The 19,050-nt window shown below is 43.1% G+C and overlaps 1 protein-coding gene across 2 annotated transcripts in view; it reads left to right on the top strand.

Moving 5' to 3' along the window:
- Positions 1 to 19,050, top strand: part of b4galnt4a (beta-1,4-N-acetyl-galactosaminyl transferase 4a) — a 659,693-nt gene that overhangs the window by 416,611 nt on the left and 224,032 nt on the right. For both annotated transcript variants that reach the window (XM_048607214.1, XM_048607215.1), the window contains exons 6-7: positions 1,099 to 1,199; positions 2,014 to 2,081. In XM_048607214.1, coding sequence (XP_048463171.1) covers positions 1,099 to 1,199; positions 2,014 to 2,081 — 169 coding nt within the window. The remainder of the gene's footprint in view (positions 1 to 1,098; positions 1,200 to 2,013; positions 2,082 to 19,050) is intronic.

Raw genomic sequence — 19,050 nt, 5'->3', positions numbered from 1 at the left:
TAATAATTATCATGTCGGTAAAAGCGTGCATAGACTGAAAACTTTTATCTTTCCGTGGTGAGTTTAGTACACATGTACAAAATAAATGTGGCAATTTCACAACTTTCAATTCCTTTTCAAACAGCAAGTTTTGGATTTCCATGTACCGTGAATCTTGGCTTTAAAGTTTTTGAGAAGATTTGTAGCTCTGGTTGTGGATGAGGTTGTAGACTTGCTCACCGAGCCGGTGTGTTTGGTTGCAGACGTTTCGTCACCCTGCTCGGTAACATCGTCAGTGTGCCTCCGGTGAAGTGTTGGCATTCTTTGTCGCTTCTTATTGATATGCCTCGGTTTGCTGAGGTGGTTGGTATAACTTCCGGTTCTGTTTTCCAGTGGTTTGTATATCAGGTCGCGTTCAATGCGTTTGTTGATGGAGTTCTGGTTGGAATGCCAAGCCTCCAGGAATTCCCTGGCTTGTGTGATTATCGATGTGTTGTCCCAGTCGAATTCGTGCCCTTCTTTGTCCGTGTGTATTGAGACCAGTGAGAATTGATCGTGTCTCTTGGTGGCTAGTTGGTGTTTGTGTATCTTTATTGTTAGTTTTCTTTCAGTTTGGTCTGTGTAATGTTTCTCACAGCCTGTGCATTAGTTTTATTGGTTGCAGGTATGGGGTCCTTTATGCTCGTCAGTAGCAAACCAATAGCCACCCTGCGACAGCAACTGACGAACATAAAGGATCTCATACCCACAACAATAAAACTTACATAATATACAAAATACCATGCAAAGACTATGAAAAACATTACATATACCAAACTGGAGGGAAACTGACAATAAGGATACACTGGAGGTGCACCAATGCTGTTACCTAGCAGGATCACGAAACATCTGCAATCAAACACATTGGCTCAGTGAGCACGTCTACAACCTCAACCTTGGCATTATTTTGACACAGGTTGACTGCAGGCTGGCGTGTGTTAACAGTACCACAAAGTTCGCTTTCCTTTCTCCTTGATTATCATATAGTCCCTGCCTAAAGGCAGAGACAACAGGCCCTAAGATTATTATCATCATGTCTGTACATTTCCGGCTTCATTGATTTCATTTCTATTTCTCCAGGTGATTTCCAGTTTGCAATTGCGTCAGATGATAATTCCGAGTTTTGGCTCAGTTCTGATGAAAGTCCTGCAAATGCCAGACTACTGATGCACTTAGGCAAGGTACAGAATGTTAGTTGAGTCTTGCTTATCTTGTCTGACAGTTATTTGGAGCTTTTAATTACTGCAGCATTGAAATGTCATTTGGGGAGATCAGACCGATGTCATTTAATTGATGGGTGTGATTTGCATGTCTACATTCTGAGCATGAAAACAAAATTCCTTCATACTGCAGTCAATGTCCTGTCCTGTAATGCAGATAATGGTTCTGTTAAAACACTCAGCAAATTATACTTCTCTCGGGAGATATCTGCGGTAATGTATTAATGAGTCTTATCATATCATTCTTAAAATCGTTAATATCAGCTGTCCATATTGAACGCTGACCATGCATGTTGCTGTAAAATTACCTGCTATCGAATTTTTTTTCTCTTGCACTCATCGGGAGAGACATGGGAATGTCAAATTTCAAGGGAACGGCAATTTATGTTGTGTGAGAAAACGGTAATAACTGGTTTGCAAATTGATTTGATTGGTCAAGGTGCTGCTAGAGGAATGCACCAAGGAACTGTTGTCCCCCCCATGCTTTGTTTCATTCAGGAAAAAAGGGCACAATATCTGAACACATTCCTTTTTCCTGGAAATTGCATATGAAAATATGTAACAACAGAACTTAGCCACATTGCAATCCTGGCTGTTAGTCTTAAACTGGTGGATAGTGGAATTCTTGGTGCACTTGGGATTGTCCGGCAAATGCTGTTTGATTGTCCAAACCATAAAGCTTCTTTTTAAAACTTATCATTTGTAGCCCATCGTTTACCTTCACAGCTGGACCGAGTCAGTAAAGTGACTAATTCTTCCCAACGTTGTCTTTCAGCTGGGAACAGAGTGGGCTGCTCCAGGCGAGTTTACCAAATTCAGATCTCAAGTCTCCAATCCAGTCCAGTAAGCACATCATTCTATTCATAATTCCGAATGACTACTGTAATTAAATCACAAATGAACAAAGCTTGGGATCAAAAGGTTAATTGCTGATGCCTCACAACATGGCACCGTGACTGTACTTTAGCGGGGTAGATCCACCTACAGCTTGGCAATCGCACCCCCCCCCACCACCTAAGGCAAGTTGGTCCCAACCTAAGGGGCTTTTAAACAACCTTCAAGCACTGATAACAGGGAAGGCTAAAAAGACTAAGGGTGGGCCTACTGCCCCTCTGTGAAAGACATCCTATCCTCTAGAGCTTCCAGTCAATCAGTTTGACCAGCAGTATTGATGGTGCCAGCAGCTCAGAACATTGTAGTGGGCACTGCTGGGACTGTAGGAAGGCACATGTAAAGAGCGATGGTGACCAGAGAAAGCTTAGTTCTGCTTTTACGACGAGGAGAGATCAGAGAGGCTGGGGAGGGGTAAATGGTAGATGCCAGGTTTTGGAGAGCAGATGGCGGAATGAAATGGGGTGGGGGTGGGGGTTCAGGTGACATCTCAGAGCGATGCCACAACATCTCATTGATGTGCCTCCTTTTTTTAAACCCCTCCTGTGTGACACAATGGTCGCTCCTCCCTCTGAGACAGGAGGCCCGTGTTCACGTCCAGAGGTGTGTCATAACATCTCTAAACAGGTTGATTAGAAAAATACCTACAAAAAAAAGCAATTGTGTTTGTAATCTGGCCCACCTGCAATTGCCAAATGTTTTGGGCAGTAACAGCAGTTTAATTGTCAATTGATTTAAAAGACCCCAGTAGGGGCAAGAACAGGCAGCCTAATGGGTGACCTACCCATATTATTGATACTAGGTTGGGGATGAATCGAGAGAAATGTGGGCTGGGCACCTGACATATTGTATGTGCTTGCCTGCCAGAAACATGTCCTGTGAAGGGGCATTGGGGTATTAGAAACATCCCAGCCCCCTTGTTAAAGTGTTTCTGTGACACACACCATGGATTGAAATGTAGCGCAGTGGATCTTGCAAAGAGGCAGTCTCTGTCCAACTATACATCAGGCAGGCCCGACTCCCAATGACACAACAAGAATCGGGCAAATCGAGACCTAAGGTAAGCTTTCCCGCAGATTTGTGATCCTGGGGGCAGTCAGAAGCTAACCGTTCTTGTGCTCAGCAGGGTGTGGGGAATGACAGGCCTAGTTGCTACTGCCCATTCGCAGGAACGCAGCGTAGCCCAGGCCACAGCTCAGAAATCACATGTGATTCATGCGTAGAAAGGCGAAGGATTTCAGCAGCAAGGTCTGGGCTGGGGGCTGTCTAGACCCTCGATGAGGCCATGAATGCTTTTGATTGAGGCACCAAGACCCCTGGAGGTGACAAGCTGTCCACACCAGTTCAGTTGCTGTGCACGCTGCCTGGCAACAGGGTCAGCTCCAGCTCAGTTTACACCAAGGACAATAAGATGAGGCCCTTGGCTCTCCCTTAACTGGTACCAGGATGGGAACGTCGACATGGGCAAGAAAGCAGTAAAGTTCAGGTACATCCCAATGTCCCTCCCAACTAAACTCCTGCCTCGATACTTACCATCAACAAGAGCTGTAGTTGGTTAGGAAATTATCACTAGTGAGGTGACTATTTTTGATAATATCCAAGTGAATGGGGCAGGGGTGGGGGTGGATTTAGACAGGGTGTAAATGTTAGCCGAATAAGAAAGTGCAGGGACAGAAATATCGACCTTTTGATGAAGATGAGATCATTAAGAATTCAGTTTGATCAACACAACTGAATTGATTCAGCAGGTACATGAATGAAGCAATACAGACTTGAGTTATCTCATTAATATCAAAATATTTATGGGTGGGCACACTTAATTTTCATGGCGCCTAATGCTGAAATAAATGATCTGACTTTTACACCTACATTTTTGTATGTAACTCACTTGCTGACAGTAAATATTTAGTTTCAAGACAGGTGGTGTGTAGTAGAAAATCAGCAATGATACTGGATGGATTTTACAACGAGGATTGCAAAATGTCGACCTGTTACAGAAACCAAAGGAACTGGTGTCATTCTGGATTGGAGACAAACGTTTTTCCACCTACCCTTTTCCAATGTTATAATAGCAGGAGGTATCTTCTGTTGTATGCTGTGTGTACTAGCTAGACAGTGTAGTCTAGTGTAGACCCCTCACAACATGCTTCAATCTGCATGCATCACATTCATTCATTTTTACTATCTCTGTCAGCCTTTTGACCTTGTCTTGAAGTTTGAGTTATTTTGTGTCTGAATGCGAGGCAGGCTCACTATCGTAGATCACAGAGTATACAATGTTACAGAGTAAGAGGAGGCAATGTATTTCCGGTATGACTAGCTCCTCTCTCTTGCCTCTGGTTTCTTTGCAAATATTTGCATGCCGCAAAAAGAACACACAAGCCATTTTAAGCTCTGATAATCCTTTCCTCTTGGCACTTTAACAATGCTGATTGTTCTTGTCCAAGCCTTGTTTGCAAATAATCCTTTTAGCTAGCTGACTTGAGGAGATGTTCCATCAGCCAACTAAAGTCAAACTGTCTTGCCCCAAAATTCTCGTGTGCTGAAGGTGTGTACAAGAGCCGGCTGGGAGATTGTAGAAATCATAGAATGCCCACAGTGTGGAAACAGGCTATTCATCCCATCGAGTTCCACTGACCCTCCGAAGAGCATCCCATCCATACTTACCTTAACCCTGTAACTCTGCATTCCCCATGGCTAATCCACTTAGCCTACACATCTCTGGACACTACGAGCAATTTATAATGGACGACCTACCTAAGCTACATATCCTTGGACTGTGGAAGGAAACCGGAGCACCCGGAGGAAACCCATTCAGACATGGGGGGAATGTGCAAACTGCACTTAGACAGTTGCCTAAGGGTGGAATCGAACCCGGGCTTCTGATGCTGTGAGGTAGCAGTGCTAACCACTGAACCACTGGGCCACCCCATGTAGATAAGTCTTGCTGTATTCAGAAAGCAAAATATTGCTGATGCTGGAAGTCTGAAATAAGAACAAAAAAAAAATTGGCAAACTCACACCTGTGGAGAGGAACTGAGTTAACAGGCTAAAGATCCTGGTCTCGCTTGGGAATGAATTTCCCCTCAGTTTCTCTTTAGCTTTGTTGCATTGTGGCAGCAGTAAAAATAACCCCAGTGCTGGCTGGATCCATTGGTCAAGCTTTCTATGAACCAACGTGGGGAACGTTCGAAGAAAAGCAGTTCCTTAGTCATGTGAGTAGTTGGCATTCACAATTCCCCCAAACGATGGTTTAGCTCAGTCCTCCGTACAGCAAGACAGGATGAGTCTTGTTAACAAGGGAGGCTTTGGAATGCCTGTGCTTAGACCTTCGACAAAGTGGGCCTTGTTCCAATGAATGCAAGGCAAACCATGTTGCACGAATGCGATAGTGAAATAACTTCACGAAGGCCCGGTATCCTGTTACCTAGTCACCCTTTATTTACACGTGGACAGCCCTTGATACTGATCCAGCTCCCCCTCAGAGCCTGCTCTCAGAGTGACAGGATGTCTGACACTCCTGTTCATATCTCTCAGCCAGGGCTCCCTCATTGGATCAGGTTAACAGCCCCAATCAGGGAACTCGTATTCTATGAGGTCCATCTGGCTGACCTCATTACAGTCACTACGTACCTCCCTCACTGAGTCTGAGGAGTTCGTTTTTTTTGTAGCTCCTCCTGGGGTATTTTAGCATCGGGTCAGGTTCCTCCAGCTCTGCCTCTGATACAGGCGACCTGTAACACACAGTAGCTTATCTCTTGCACCTGAAGCATCTCGGAAGAAATTCATTCTCCTCTTCATGCAGTACAGGCATTGAGGTGGCGACATCCACTGTGTCCATCTCAGATTGCAAGCTATCTTCAACACTTGACAGAGAAGGAGAATCCATGGGTTCTGGAACAGTTGGAAAGTCTGTCGAGTAACCATGCACAGTTTGCTCCCACACCACTGCAAGTTTCCAGCTTTCGTAAGGCCCACTTGTGCAGGAGCAGCGTACCTCCCTAAACTATATACATGATGGGTGTTCCTGATACCATTTTACCATCCCCCACCCCGGGTCTCAGAAGATTAGATTGAACTTGTTGCAAAGTCTTCTCCCCAATAACAACTCTACTGGAACTAACCCTGTAGTTGTGTGAGGGATAATCAAATAGTAAGGGAAACAGTTTGGTGTCTAATGAAGCTGTAGGCTGTTTCTTTAAGCCTGCCTTCAAAGTTTGGACTGCCCTTTCTGCCAGACCATTGGATGATGGACGGTATGGAGCTCATATGTCGAATACGATTCGACTTTAGGAAATACTCAAATTCCCTGCTGATAAATGTTGGCCTGATTTCTGTGACCAGCACTTCCAAAAGTCCATATGTTGCAAAAGAAGAATGCAGTTTTTCTATCATCGTTCCTGTGTTTGGTGAATGAACTCTATGCATGTCCGGCCATTTTGAGTAAGATGACTAAGAACCTTGAGCCTATGAAAGGACCTGCATAGTGAACATGTAAATGAGTCCAGTGTTTACCTGGCCATTTCCACAAATGTGGGAGATCTGGTAGTAATTTTTGTCCTTGTTGGCACTGGGGGCACTGCCCCATCAATGTAGCTATGTCTGCATCCAATCCTGGCCGCCGGATATAACTACTCACCAACATCTTCGTTTTGGAAACCGGTCCAGCCGGTATCTGGTGGCCATCTTTGCGTGGGACAATCACTCTTGCTTCCCATAATAATATGCCATTCTCTCCTGTGATCTGGTCTCTTCGGGTCCAAAAAGGTTTCAGTTGTGCTTGTGATGGCTCCTCGGTTTCCCCATCACCACCAGCTGTTTCAGTTTTGCCAGGATGGGATCTTTCTATGTCCAAAGTCTGACATTGTCAGCTGGGACTGGGAGTGTGCCCAGAAAATTTAAAACCATTACAGACTCTTCCAGTGGTGGTACCACCGGCGGTGTATCTGCCAGCAAGAGGTAGCTCAATGCGTCTGTATTTGCTATTTGGTCTCTCAGACAGTGTTCCAACTTGTAACTATATACACTTAATATTAGAGCCCACTGCTGATTTCAGCCTGAAGCGATATGTGGTATTGCTTCGTCCTCTTTCAGTCGGCCTAGCAGGGGTTTGTGATCTGTTATTATTACTAATTTACATCCGTAAAGGTATTGGTGGAACAACCTGACTCCAAATATGACAACCAAACCTTCCTTCTCTATCTGGGCATATATACACTTTCCATTAGCCAAAGTCCTAGATACATACACTCTTGAGCATTCCTCTCCATTGGGTCACCTACGAGCTAATACTACCGCAATGCTGTACAGGGAGGCATCACATGTCAATACCAGGTCTCACTTGGGATCAGAGTGTGCCGACATCTTAAGGGATGATACCTAGTTCTTCACGCCCCTGAAAGCTTGGCTACATGACCATCTCCAAGGCTAACCATTTTTTAGGAGTAGGTGCAAAGGTGCCAGGATGGAGGCCAGGTTATGTATGAACTTTCTGTAATTCACCAGGCCAAGGAAAGACCTAAGTTCTGGTACAGACCTGGGAGCTAGGGCTCATTTGATCGCCCTCACTTTATCTTCCAACGGGTTTAACCCAGTCTTGTCAATTCTGTAGCTTGGGTAGGTCACGTTTTTCCCTCCCAAGGCATACACCTGCCTGGGCAAAACATCTAAGGACTATGTCCAAGTTCACTAAGTGCTCCTTATTGGTCTTCCCTGTTATTAGCACAGCATCTAGATAAATAACGATCTGGCGTAGACCCTGTAAGATGTTCCTCATTGTGTGCTACAACATTGCACAGGCTGATGATATCCCGAATGGCAGTCTTGTATATTGGTACAGTAAGGCATTGTAAGTCCTGTAGGATTACTGAAGCCTTGTCTCCATCTGCGCCAACTCTCCCCTGGTCCCAAAGAAAAATCATATAGTATATTACGGCTTATTGATAGATGCTTCCAGTTTAAGGAGGGAGGAAAGCAACTCCAATCCTCTATGTACTCTATGAATCCTTGGGTTGTGTCAAATTGTGGTCCACATGTGATATGTTTAAAGTGTCCTGTGATTAGTTCTGCTTCATAGAGATCACTATGTCGTGACCAATGATCGTGGTCAACATTGCTTCTGGTGAGATACAATAGGATACAAATTCCACACAGTCGGATACTGCATACGTTCCACATGCAAGGTACTATGATTACAGATGTCTTTGTCCCGCACTGATCAATGCACTTGCCCCTGAAAGACCTCACATTGCTTACAAATAGACTGTGTGCACTCAGACAAAAATAAAAGTACACTCACTTGGCTCAGTCCAAGCTGGAGCAGCAAGGTATCCACTCAGATTTTCATGTTGGAAATTGTCTAGATTCTCTCTACTGCCTGGTTAAATAGCAGATATGTATGTGTAGGCAAGATTGGGTAATAATAACACAATAATGCGTGCGAATAGGTCCCTTGTTGCTCACTAATGAGATTCTCATCTCGCTATTAAAACCTCCGGTGGAAAATCCAACTTTTTTTCTCAAAGTCAAGAATCTCACTTTTCAGATTTCACCATATTTTCCCACCTGCTTCGTCATTGCCCACGTTACTTGGGGCTGAGAAAGTTCTATCTAACGGTTCAGATCCGTACTAGGATGTGAGAACAGTTTTTCCCCAGTGTGTTTAATGAAGGTTTCTGTAACTGAGAAAATAATTATTCTGGAGACAGACAGTCATAGCTGATAGTGCATGCTGGTGGGGAAAATCTCTCTAATGGTATAATTACTGTTCTTTTGTTTTTCAGTTAATGTGAGTAGAGTTTAGTTTTGCGCTGGTTTACAGTCCTAGATTTTGCAGTTCATGACAAAACAATGATACTCACTGCCAACATTGAAGAAAGATCTCGTGATCTCTGAGGTGAAAATTTCCCCTTCCCCAGTGGGAGTTACAATCTGGCACTAAATCAAGATGTCTTGCCCACCCAGTTAAGTTTCAATGTTCACATACAGCAAATCCAGAAGTTCAAAGCACTGAAAATCCTTCACATGTAACTTAAATCTTTCTGACAGTATGACTGCATTAAGGTAGAAGCTAAAACAAAGCTAGACTGACATTTAAGAAATGGTTTTAAATGTTTGTGGAGCTCTTAAACATTGCTAAGAAATTATTTTTTTCAGTTTCATTTAGACTGTGTAGCAGTAATTGCTTGATCGCACCTCATTGAAAAATCTGTAACTTATTTCCGGGTTTTTGCAGTGAGACGAACCAGTTTTACAATGGAAGTTCTTGTCACTTCATGAATATTGGGGAGATAGCAGTACGTGGGAAACTTTGCAACTCTTCAAGGGGACTGTTAACCCACCGACAGCAACTCAGAGATTCCTGGAATATTCTGTCCACGTGGTTGCACACTCATAGTTGCTGGAGTAATGATAGCAACCGTTGACAATTTTGCCATCATTACCACAGCGATATCTGGGCCAGTGTCACTTGCAAGGCCATTGTTTGAATCGGATATTCCATGGAACTGCTCAGGTGTGAAAGAACTTTGAATTTGATGTGTTTGAACCCAGATATAAATGTTCTTTCCCTCCCACTATTAAGACGAGGCCTTCTGCTGAAGCCTGTGAGAGGCACCTCTTTCAAAAATTGAGAGTTGAAAGCCTGTGACAGCAACGGTAACCAGAAATGGATTCTTTCAGTGTGTTGTTGAAAAACATTTAATGCGGATTGTAAGTGTCACTGTATTCAGGAAGGGGGAATACAGTGGCTAAGAAATTAATTATAGAAGCCTTGTGGAAGGCAAATGTTGCAAAGAGAACATGCAAACATATGAATTACGAGCAGGAGTAGGCCATTCAGCACCTTGAGTCTGCTCTGCTATTCAATAAAATCATGGCTGATCTGATTATAACCTCAAATATGCTCTTCCACTTGTCCTTGATGACCTTTTACTCCTCACTTAACAAGAATCCATCCACCCCTACTTAACAAAATGTTTGAGGCTCCAACAGCTTTTCAATAGGAGGATTCCAAAGGCATTCAACACTCGGAATGTAAACATTTGCCTCATCTCTGTTTTGAATGCGTGACCCTGACTTTTAATCAGTCTCTACTCATTCTAGATTCTCTCAAAAAAGGAAATATTCTTTCTCCCTATGCCTTGTCAAGACCTCTCAGGGTCTTGCATGTTTCAAGGATATCACTTCTTACTTCTCTAAACCCCAATGGATAGAAGCCTGGCCTGGCCTGGCCAACCTTTCCTCTTAAGACAACCTTCCTATTCCAGGTATTAGTTTGGTAAACCTTCTCTGAAATAGCTCCAATGTATTTACACACTTCCTTAAATAAGGTGGCCAGTGACTGTGCACAATACTCCAGATGTGCTCTCATCAGTGCCCTCTGTAATTGAAGCATTACCTTCCTGCATTTGTATTCAGTTTTGCTTATGATAAACAATCACATTCTATTAGCTTTCCTAATGGCTAAACTATGGAAACCCAGTGGAATGATGAAGCCATACCCAAAATGTAGGGAAATGGATAGTTGTTCCTTCACAGTAAAATGTTGTTGTATTGATAGTGCCATCAACTTGATGGCGAACATATCTGTCCAATATAAATGCGAGGCATTTTGGTAAAACAAACAAAGGCAGGACTTATACAATAAAAAGTAAGGCCTTGGGTAGTGTTGTAGAACAGAGATCTTGGGATTTATGTATATATTCTTCATAGTTTGCATCACGTGTAGACAGGGTGGTTGAGATGGCGTTTAGCACGCTTGCCTTCATTGCTCAGACGTTTGAGTATAGGAGTTGGAGCGTCATGTTGAGGTTGCACAGGACATTGGTGAGGCTTCTTCTGGAGTACTATGTCCAGTTCTGGTCGCCCTGATGTAGGAAGGATAGTGTTGAGCTGGAGAGGGTTCAGAAAAGATTTCGAAGGATGTTGCAGAAAATGCAGGGATTGAATTTTAAGGAGAGGCTAGATGGGCTAGGAATTTTTTCACTGAAGTGTAGGTGGTTACAGGGTGACCTTATAGAGATTTATAAAATCACGAGGGGTATAAATGAGGTGAATGGCAGGTATCTTTTCCCTAGGGTGGGGAATTTCAAGACCAGAGGGTATATTTTTAAGGTGAGAGGAGAAAGATTTAAGAAAGACAAGGGGGCAGTTTTTTTTTACACAGAAAGTGGTTCGTGTGTGGAGTGAACTTCCAGAGGAAGTGGTGTATGTGGGTACAGTTACAACATTTAAAAGACATTTGGATAAGTACATGAATAAGAAATGTTTGGAGGAATATGGGCCAAGCGCAGGCAGATAGTTTGTTTGGGAATATGGTCAGCACAGGCTAGTTGGACTTCAGGGTCTGTTTCCGTGCTGTACGACTCTGTGACTTTCAGAGTTGGAGTCTCCAATTCTTCTACATACTGTTAGATCAGTGCGAGAATCTTTGACTTTGGAGGCAGGATGTTAGCTAGCTCTCATGATAGTGAAACAGTTTAGGGAACTCTTCATCCCCGAACAGCAGCAGTAATAATGTTTTTTTAAATTGTCATTGTGTGTGCAGTACCATCCAAGATGTAAAATACTATCCTGATACAACACTTGGCTGTCATAAAATCAAACAAAATTCAAAACATTTTGTGTAAAAATGGTCTGTTTCTCCGTACACATGACAGAAAGATGGGCCACATATTTGGAGCAAAGTTGTTCACTCTGGAGTGAGTCCATAGGTCAGGTGCTACCTTTCCATGGTATTGTTGATATGTGTTGAGTAACTGGGACTTCTGCAATTCTCTGTAAGTTATCTACCGTCAATGAAAACAGAATTTGCTATATCACAGATAGGGGCAGTCCCTGCATTCTGAATGGGTCCCGTTCTGGAGTCCTTTTGCAAGAAAATTTGTGCAGAAATTGGAACACAATGCAGGATATTGTAAAATAGCCATACGTAAGAATATGAAACGTTCATATGTTTGAGCTTTAAAATTACACCCCTGTATGGGATTGCATTCGTAAGTTGGACGTTGGTAAATTGTGGAGCCTGCTGAAAAGAGTAAAAAAGATTTTGCAAAGGATGCATATGTGCATCTCTAATAAAGTGCATTGGGAGAGTATGCTTGCAGTTATATTCCATGTGGTTAAGTAGCCGTCTTGTGGAGGGAGTTTTTGTTGTTTTTGAGGCTAAATATCAGCTTAAGGATCATTTAATTTCAAGCTTTGCTCTCAGGATAATTGAAGTTGGGGTTTAGCCATGAACGAGTTTGAGTGAAGTAATTCCAGAATCTGCCTTTGATAAAGCAGCTTGCCATCTACAAGAATAGGATCAAGTTCCAAACAAGAATAACTGTTCCAAATCTGATGCATGAATGGTAGTTTTCTTTTCATTTGAAAACTTGCAGTGTGCAGCCTTTGTTATGTGCAAATCGCTCAACACTTTTCAATGTTGTAAATTTCAATTTAATCGATTCATAACCTCTGGGACCTGGTATTCTCATGTGCTCTAAGTCAGAATCTGCTGCAGTTCCACCTGAACAGTTGCCTGGCCAAGTGCAAAATACGTACTCTGCATCAGCTCTTGTACAGTACTCTGCACATTGTATCTGTTTTACTTAATTTGTTAATGGAACATGATAATTGCTGGAAAGACCTGCACACTGCCCATCTTTAATTGTCTTTGAGAAGCTGGGTTGGGAGGGGTTGGGGGGAGTGGTTAGTGATGGGCATCTGATTAAGCACCTCCTTGTACTGCTATGGTCTATGTTGGGTACGCGCACCCATGGTATTGTTGGACAGAGACTTCCAAGATCTTGGCCCAACAACAATGAAGGTTTGGGTGATATGTTTCTAAAGCAATTGCTTAGTAGTATCATCGCTAGACTATTAATCCAGAACCTCGGCTAATGTTCTGGGAACCCGGGTTCAAATCCGACCATGGCAGATGGTGAAATTTTAATTCAGTCAAGAATCTGGAATTAAGAGTCTAATGATACCCACGAAACCATTGCCAATTTGGAAAATCCCATCTGGTTCACTAATGCCTTTCAGGGAAGGAAATCTGTCATCCTTACCAAGTCTGGCCTACATGTGACTCCAGACCCACAGCAATGTCAGGATTGACTCTTCCTTGCTGTCTGGGCAATTAGGGATGAGCAATAAATACTGGCCTAGCCAGCAGCATCCACATCCCATGAATTAATTTTTTAAAAAGTCAAAATGAAGCACAATTTGGAGGGGAACTTGCAGGTGGCACTGTTTCCATATCCCAGCTGGCATTATCTTTCTAGGTGATGGTGATCGTGGATTCGGAATGTGCTCTCTAAGGAGTTAATATTGGCACCCACTTGAGAAAGTGCAGAGATACTGGAACTCTACTGGCCCCAGAGACATTGAAAAGTTAAATAGTTAATCAAATTACTTAGAGTGCACTATTTTCCTGTCTGGTGAACTTAGATTAAGGGAAAGCACTGACCAGTTTTGTGTACTTAACAAGAAACAACTACCATTACAAATAATTCAGTTCAACCGCAGGCAGGCAACGTATGAATTATCAAGTAGTAACACTAAGTTAAACACTTAACCCTTCTTAAACCCCAATACACGCTTGCAGGCAGATGCAGACAATGAAGAAAAAACTCAATATTATGGTGGAGAAAATAAATTAGGGAAACAAATTTTAATAGGTCCATTCCACAGGTTTCAATGAAGTGTCCATTTGCTTCCTCTAAGTTCTTCTGATCTCCAATCTTCTTTCCAAGTCCTTTTCATTCCTTACTACAGACACTGGGCTGTTGGCACTCTACTTGTTGACTCTGTCAGTCACTAGCTAGAGACACTAGCTTTTCGGTAAATGGTGACCGTGAATAGCTCGCTATCTTCTAATTCTTTGTCACTACTCTGCAAGGAGAGGGAGATACTTTCTTTTTAAGAGTCTGGAGATGACATTCCCCAGCATTGTTCACTCACTGGGGCGACTGGACAGCTCATCAAAGAGCTTTCGTTGTACTGATGACCCCTGACTCCCCACAATTGGAAAAACCACCCAGAGGCTGCCTCTGAACGCAGCTACACTGAACACCCACTGATCCAATGAACCCCACAATGCTTGAACAAAGCAACAGTGTAAAATAAGTCAGTGTTTTTCAGTCGATTGATTTAAAATGGTAATGTTCAGTGCTGTGGGCCTAGTACTGGAAAACGGGAGTGATGTAGATTTAGAGCAGTTTTTTTCATCAGTGCTGACAGGATGGACTGAAGGGCCTTTTCTGTACTGTAGGATTCCATGACTCTACTTCCACGGTTTCCTTGGTTTAAAGTTTAAAGTGTATTTTTGCCTTTTGGTTTAGATTCCAAAAATAAAGAAATCTGGTCTTAACACAATGAAGCCTTGGGAAGTTCTTACATTGTTGCCACCATTGTGTGCTGCTGGGGTCAAGTTTTAAGGTGATGGATAGGGTGGCAATTAAATGGGGCTGCTTTGCCTTGATTAATTATAGAGCTCGTTGAGTGTTGTTGGAGCTGCAGTGATACAGATAAGTGGGGAATATTCCATTGTGCTCCTGACTTGTGGCTTGTAGATGGTAGAAAGATTTTGAGGACACAGGTGACAAGCTACTTGTACAGAGCAGCTAGCTTTTGACCTGCTCTTGTAGCTGTAGCACTTCAATCACTGGTGCAGTTATGTTACAGGTTAACCCTCATGATGGGAGAATTCCGTGATGGTAATGATGTTGAAAGTCGAGGGGAGGCAAATAGACACTGTCTTGTTCAAGATGGTCTTGTGCAGCACAAATATTAGTTTCCGCTTATCATCCCAAGTCTGAATGTTGTCAAGGAGTACTTCATTATGTAAGGAGTTGCTAATGAAACTGAACACTGCAATTATTAATGCATCTCCCCATTATGACAGTGGAAAGATCATTGATGAAAGAGCTGAGAATGGCAGGCCTGAAGACTTCATACCGAGGCAGTCCGGTAATGTCCTGGAGCTGAAATGGTTGGCCTTGACCATCATAACCATCTTCCTTTGTGCTAAGTACAAGACTCCAACTGGTGGGGAGTTTTCCACTCGATTGCCATTGGCTTCATTTTCAATCGGACCAAATGCTGCCCTGATTTCAGTCGCAGTTGCTCTTATCTCTCATTGCCCCTGGAATTAAACTATTTTGTTCACATTTGATCCAAGCTGTGGGGTCATGTAATCCTGGTGGCAGCCAAACTGAGGCAACAGGGAGAAGGGTTTCTACAAGCGCTACTTGAAAGCAGTATCGATGACGCATCGCTTGAAGATTGGCAATTGACTGAGGGAGCAATGTTTTGCTGCATTGCATTTGTCCTGCCCTTTGTGGACAGGCTTTACCTGGACATCTTTTCACTTTGCTGGGACAGGGTAATGTTGCAGCTGTACTGGAACAGAATGGCCAGAAATCTGCGAGTTCTAAAGCATTTGTCTTCTTCGCTACAGCTGAGATATTGTCAAGGCCTATAGGCTTTGCTGGATCTCAATGTTTTTATTTATAATGGTAAACTCAGCAGTCGTGAAAGTGCCCTTACTGTGAAGATAGAACTTAAAGGCACGTTTGACAGGTAGGTTGTTGAGGATGAGGTAAAGCAGACATTTCCCTCAACTTGGTTCCCTCACCACTTGTTGCTGGCCCAGCCCCTGGTAGTTATGCGTTTCCAGACTCAGCCACATTGTTCAGTAGAGGGGACACCAAGCCATACTTGATTGACGTTGCCCCACCCAGAGTGCATTCTGTGTCCTGGTTTTCCTGCACTGCTTCATCCAACTGGTGTTCAACATGGAGGAATACTGATCCCTCGACTGAGGGAGGGAAGTAAATGGTAACGAGCTGAACTTTGTCACACCCCCTGTTTGAGCTGATTTCATGAGACCTCAATATTTCTAGCCCCCAACTCCTCTAGACACTATTCCACTGTGCTGCTAAATCTGCTGGGCCTGCTGCAGGACAGGATATACCCAGGAATGGTGATGGAGGAGTCTGGGATGTTGGCTCACAGATGTGATTCTGAGAGTATCATTATGCCAGGCTGCCTCTTGACTAGTCTGTAAGACATCTCTCCTTACTTTGGAACATGCATCCAGACATTAGTGAGGAGAATTCTGCAGGGTAGACTGGGCCGAATGCCTTTGTAAAGTCCTAACTGATGCCTGTCTCAATGCCTGGTTGTCTGTCTGGTTTTATTATTGTTCTCTGTAGTGATTGCATACAATTGAATGGTTTGTTAGGCCATATCAGAGGGCAGTTTAGAGACAACTACATTGCTCTGGGTCTGGAGTGACACCTCTGATGCACTAAGAATGGCAGATTTAATTCTCCAGAGGGTATTAGTGAACCAGATTGTGTTTTTATTTTTTTCATTTCATAACCGCAATTACTCAAAATACTCTTTTAATAGATGTACTTGATTTAACTGAGTTTGAAATCCCCAGCTGCCATCAGGGATTTGGACTTGTGACCCCAGATTACTAGGTCTGCATTACTGTGTCTGTTCCAGTTCTGTTCATTCTTCATGTATCTCTTTCTACTGCGGCTGACCCTGTCATTTAGCTCCAAGCTTTTGGGTAGGGTATCGATCCGATATTGTGGTGTTAGGCCGTACTCAGGGATGATGAGGAAAGAAAGTTTGCATCTGCTTTCAAACACTGGCAAATTAAAAGTGCCTTGTCACCTCAGCAGCTTTGTTGAGTTTGCTTGGGTTGTATAATGGGTTTGTAGGTGTATTAATTCTGCAAACATGGCAAATCTTAACTCCTTGCAAAATAATTTTTTAGCAAATGTAAAAATAACACCGTACAAGTGACATTTTTTCAACTAATTAATATTGCACTGTCAGCCACGCAAACCTTTCAGAAACTATTTGCATGTTTCTCATTGTCTGATTGTGTGCTGCTCCCTGAATTGTGTACCTGTATGATTCATTCTCTGCAGTTTCTATATTTATTACTGTGGTTTTTTTCTTTAAGGATACTATTTGTCTTCACAAAACATTCATGTTTACAGATTGCTTTGAGGTTGACCTGATAACCACTACTGAGCTAGTGCGTCATCAGTGCAAGAAGAGCTTATGTGAAGTGAATTAATCCAGATCAACTCAATCCCATCTGACCTTGACTTCTGACTGAGTGAAGTTAAAGCCTGCACGCAGAAGGCTTTGTGTGGTGACGGTGTCGTCCAACTCTGTCTGGCAGAAGCAATGTGGGAGGCTATGAATTGTGAGTAGGTAGCAGAGTTAGGAATTTAAACATGTGCTAACTATCAGCAACTTTACCATTGCATGGTCCCCTGGCTGACAGCTTCCATAATCTTAAATAAAAACCAGAAATGCCCTCAATCTGCAGCAGGGTGATCAGTGTCAGAAAGAGAGAGGTGATTAAGTGGGCTCAATCTGAACGGAAATCAGCTAAATGTCATTTACAGGGAGTTTCATTGAGGGTTTGAGGTTGACCTGATAACCACTGTTGCATTAGTGCATCATCAGTGCAAGAAGAATTTATGTGAAGTGAATTAATCCAGATCAAGTCAATCCCATTTGAACATCGCCACACTAACAATGTGCCACGCCTCTGTGGCTCTCCCTCATCCTATTTTCCGAGCGCCCGTCGTTGCTGGGACTTTCCGGGATTTCTGCAAGTGGCAGCGCTCTATTTAACAGGCTGTTTAAGCACTGCACTTGACTCCTAATTGGAAAGCATTTAACTTTTTTGGTTGTGTTAATTGTGAGCACCACAGTTGGCTGGAGCGACAAACACAGGAACACAGCATTACCGCCACGACTCAGCGACAGAGCAGAACACTGCCAGTGTGTTTTGTGTTTGTCTGCCAAGAGCGAGCGTCTAATTTTTCTGCAAATTTTGTTCTTTTTTTCCCCACCACTGATGTTGTCGCGCCCATCCCCGTAAGAATAATAAAGTGGATTGGAGATCATCAAGTTGATTCAATCATTGACTAATTGTACTGATTTTCTCTGTGCACTGAGCGTGACACCATCAACAGGGCAAGTCCAGGTAGATCCTGAAGTGTATGTTTGCCTACAGACATCACAAGCCCCATTTGGGCATTTACCAGCCATTTTGTTGTTCAGTGTGATCACTCAGTTAGCTTTTTAATTCATCCATCTCGCTTTTAAAGTCTCCTATTGTTGGCCTGCTGTTCAGTTTTATTTTGTTTTTTTGCAAACTGTTAATCCTGCTGGAGAAATGTCTCTTTCAGCCCAATGAAACTGGCAGATTTCCAGCCCAACTCATCTATCTTGAAGTCTTGACTTTCTTTATGCTCAGCGTAAGCTATTTGTCAAGTGTTCTCTCATTGTCAAGCTGGCTGATTCTCCTGCTTCAGAAGCCATTCATTTGCAGTGCAGGAGCTGTTGTGACCCTAATTTTGTCAGCGTAGTTGCTTTGAAGAAGTTGATTTGCTGCCTTTTCTTTTCATCATGTAGCCAGTTGCTTTGTTGCATTTTAAGGTATGCCACAAAAGCCAGAAAACATTCAAATGCTCAGCAGGTCAGGTAACCTCTGCTGAGAAAGAAGCAGAGTTAACGTTTCAGGTCGATGAGCTTTCATCAGAGCTGGGGCAAGTTAACATTACAAAAGGTTTGAGCATTGGGTGGGCAGGACAAGGTCAGAAAGGCCTGTGAGAGCATCGATAACTGGAGGGATTGAGTGACAGAAGATTTCGTCTTCCAGAGCCGAAGCGCGTGGAGACAGGATAAGACAAGAAACAAAACAAAAAAGCAATAGAAATGTGCCACTGTCTAACTGATGGAAAAAAAAACACAAAGGAAAGGTGAAGCAGAGATTATAGTCTGAAATAAACTCAATTACTCAATGTTGAAAGCAGAAGGCTGTAAAATGTCTAATTGAAAGAGGAGTTGTTCCTTAAGCTCACACCGAGCTTCAGTGGAACAATGTGGCAGATCA

The sequence above is a fragment of the Rhincodon typus genome, chromosome 17 (assembly GCF_021869965.1).
Source record: "Rhincodon typus isolate 14 chromosome 17, sRhiTyp1.1, whole genome shotgun sequence".
In the NCBI taxonomy this organism is placed as follows: Eukaryota; Metazoa; Chordata; class Chondrichthyes; order Orectolobiformes; family Rhincodontidae; genus Rhincodon; species Rhincodon typus.
This window is presented reverse-complemented; position numbering and strand designations above follow the sequence as displayed.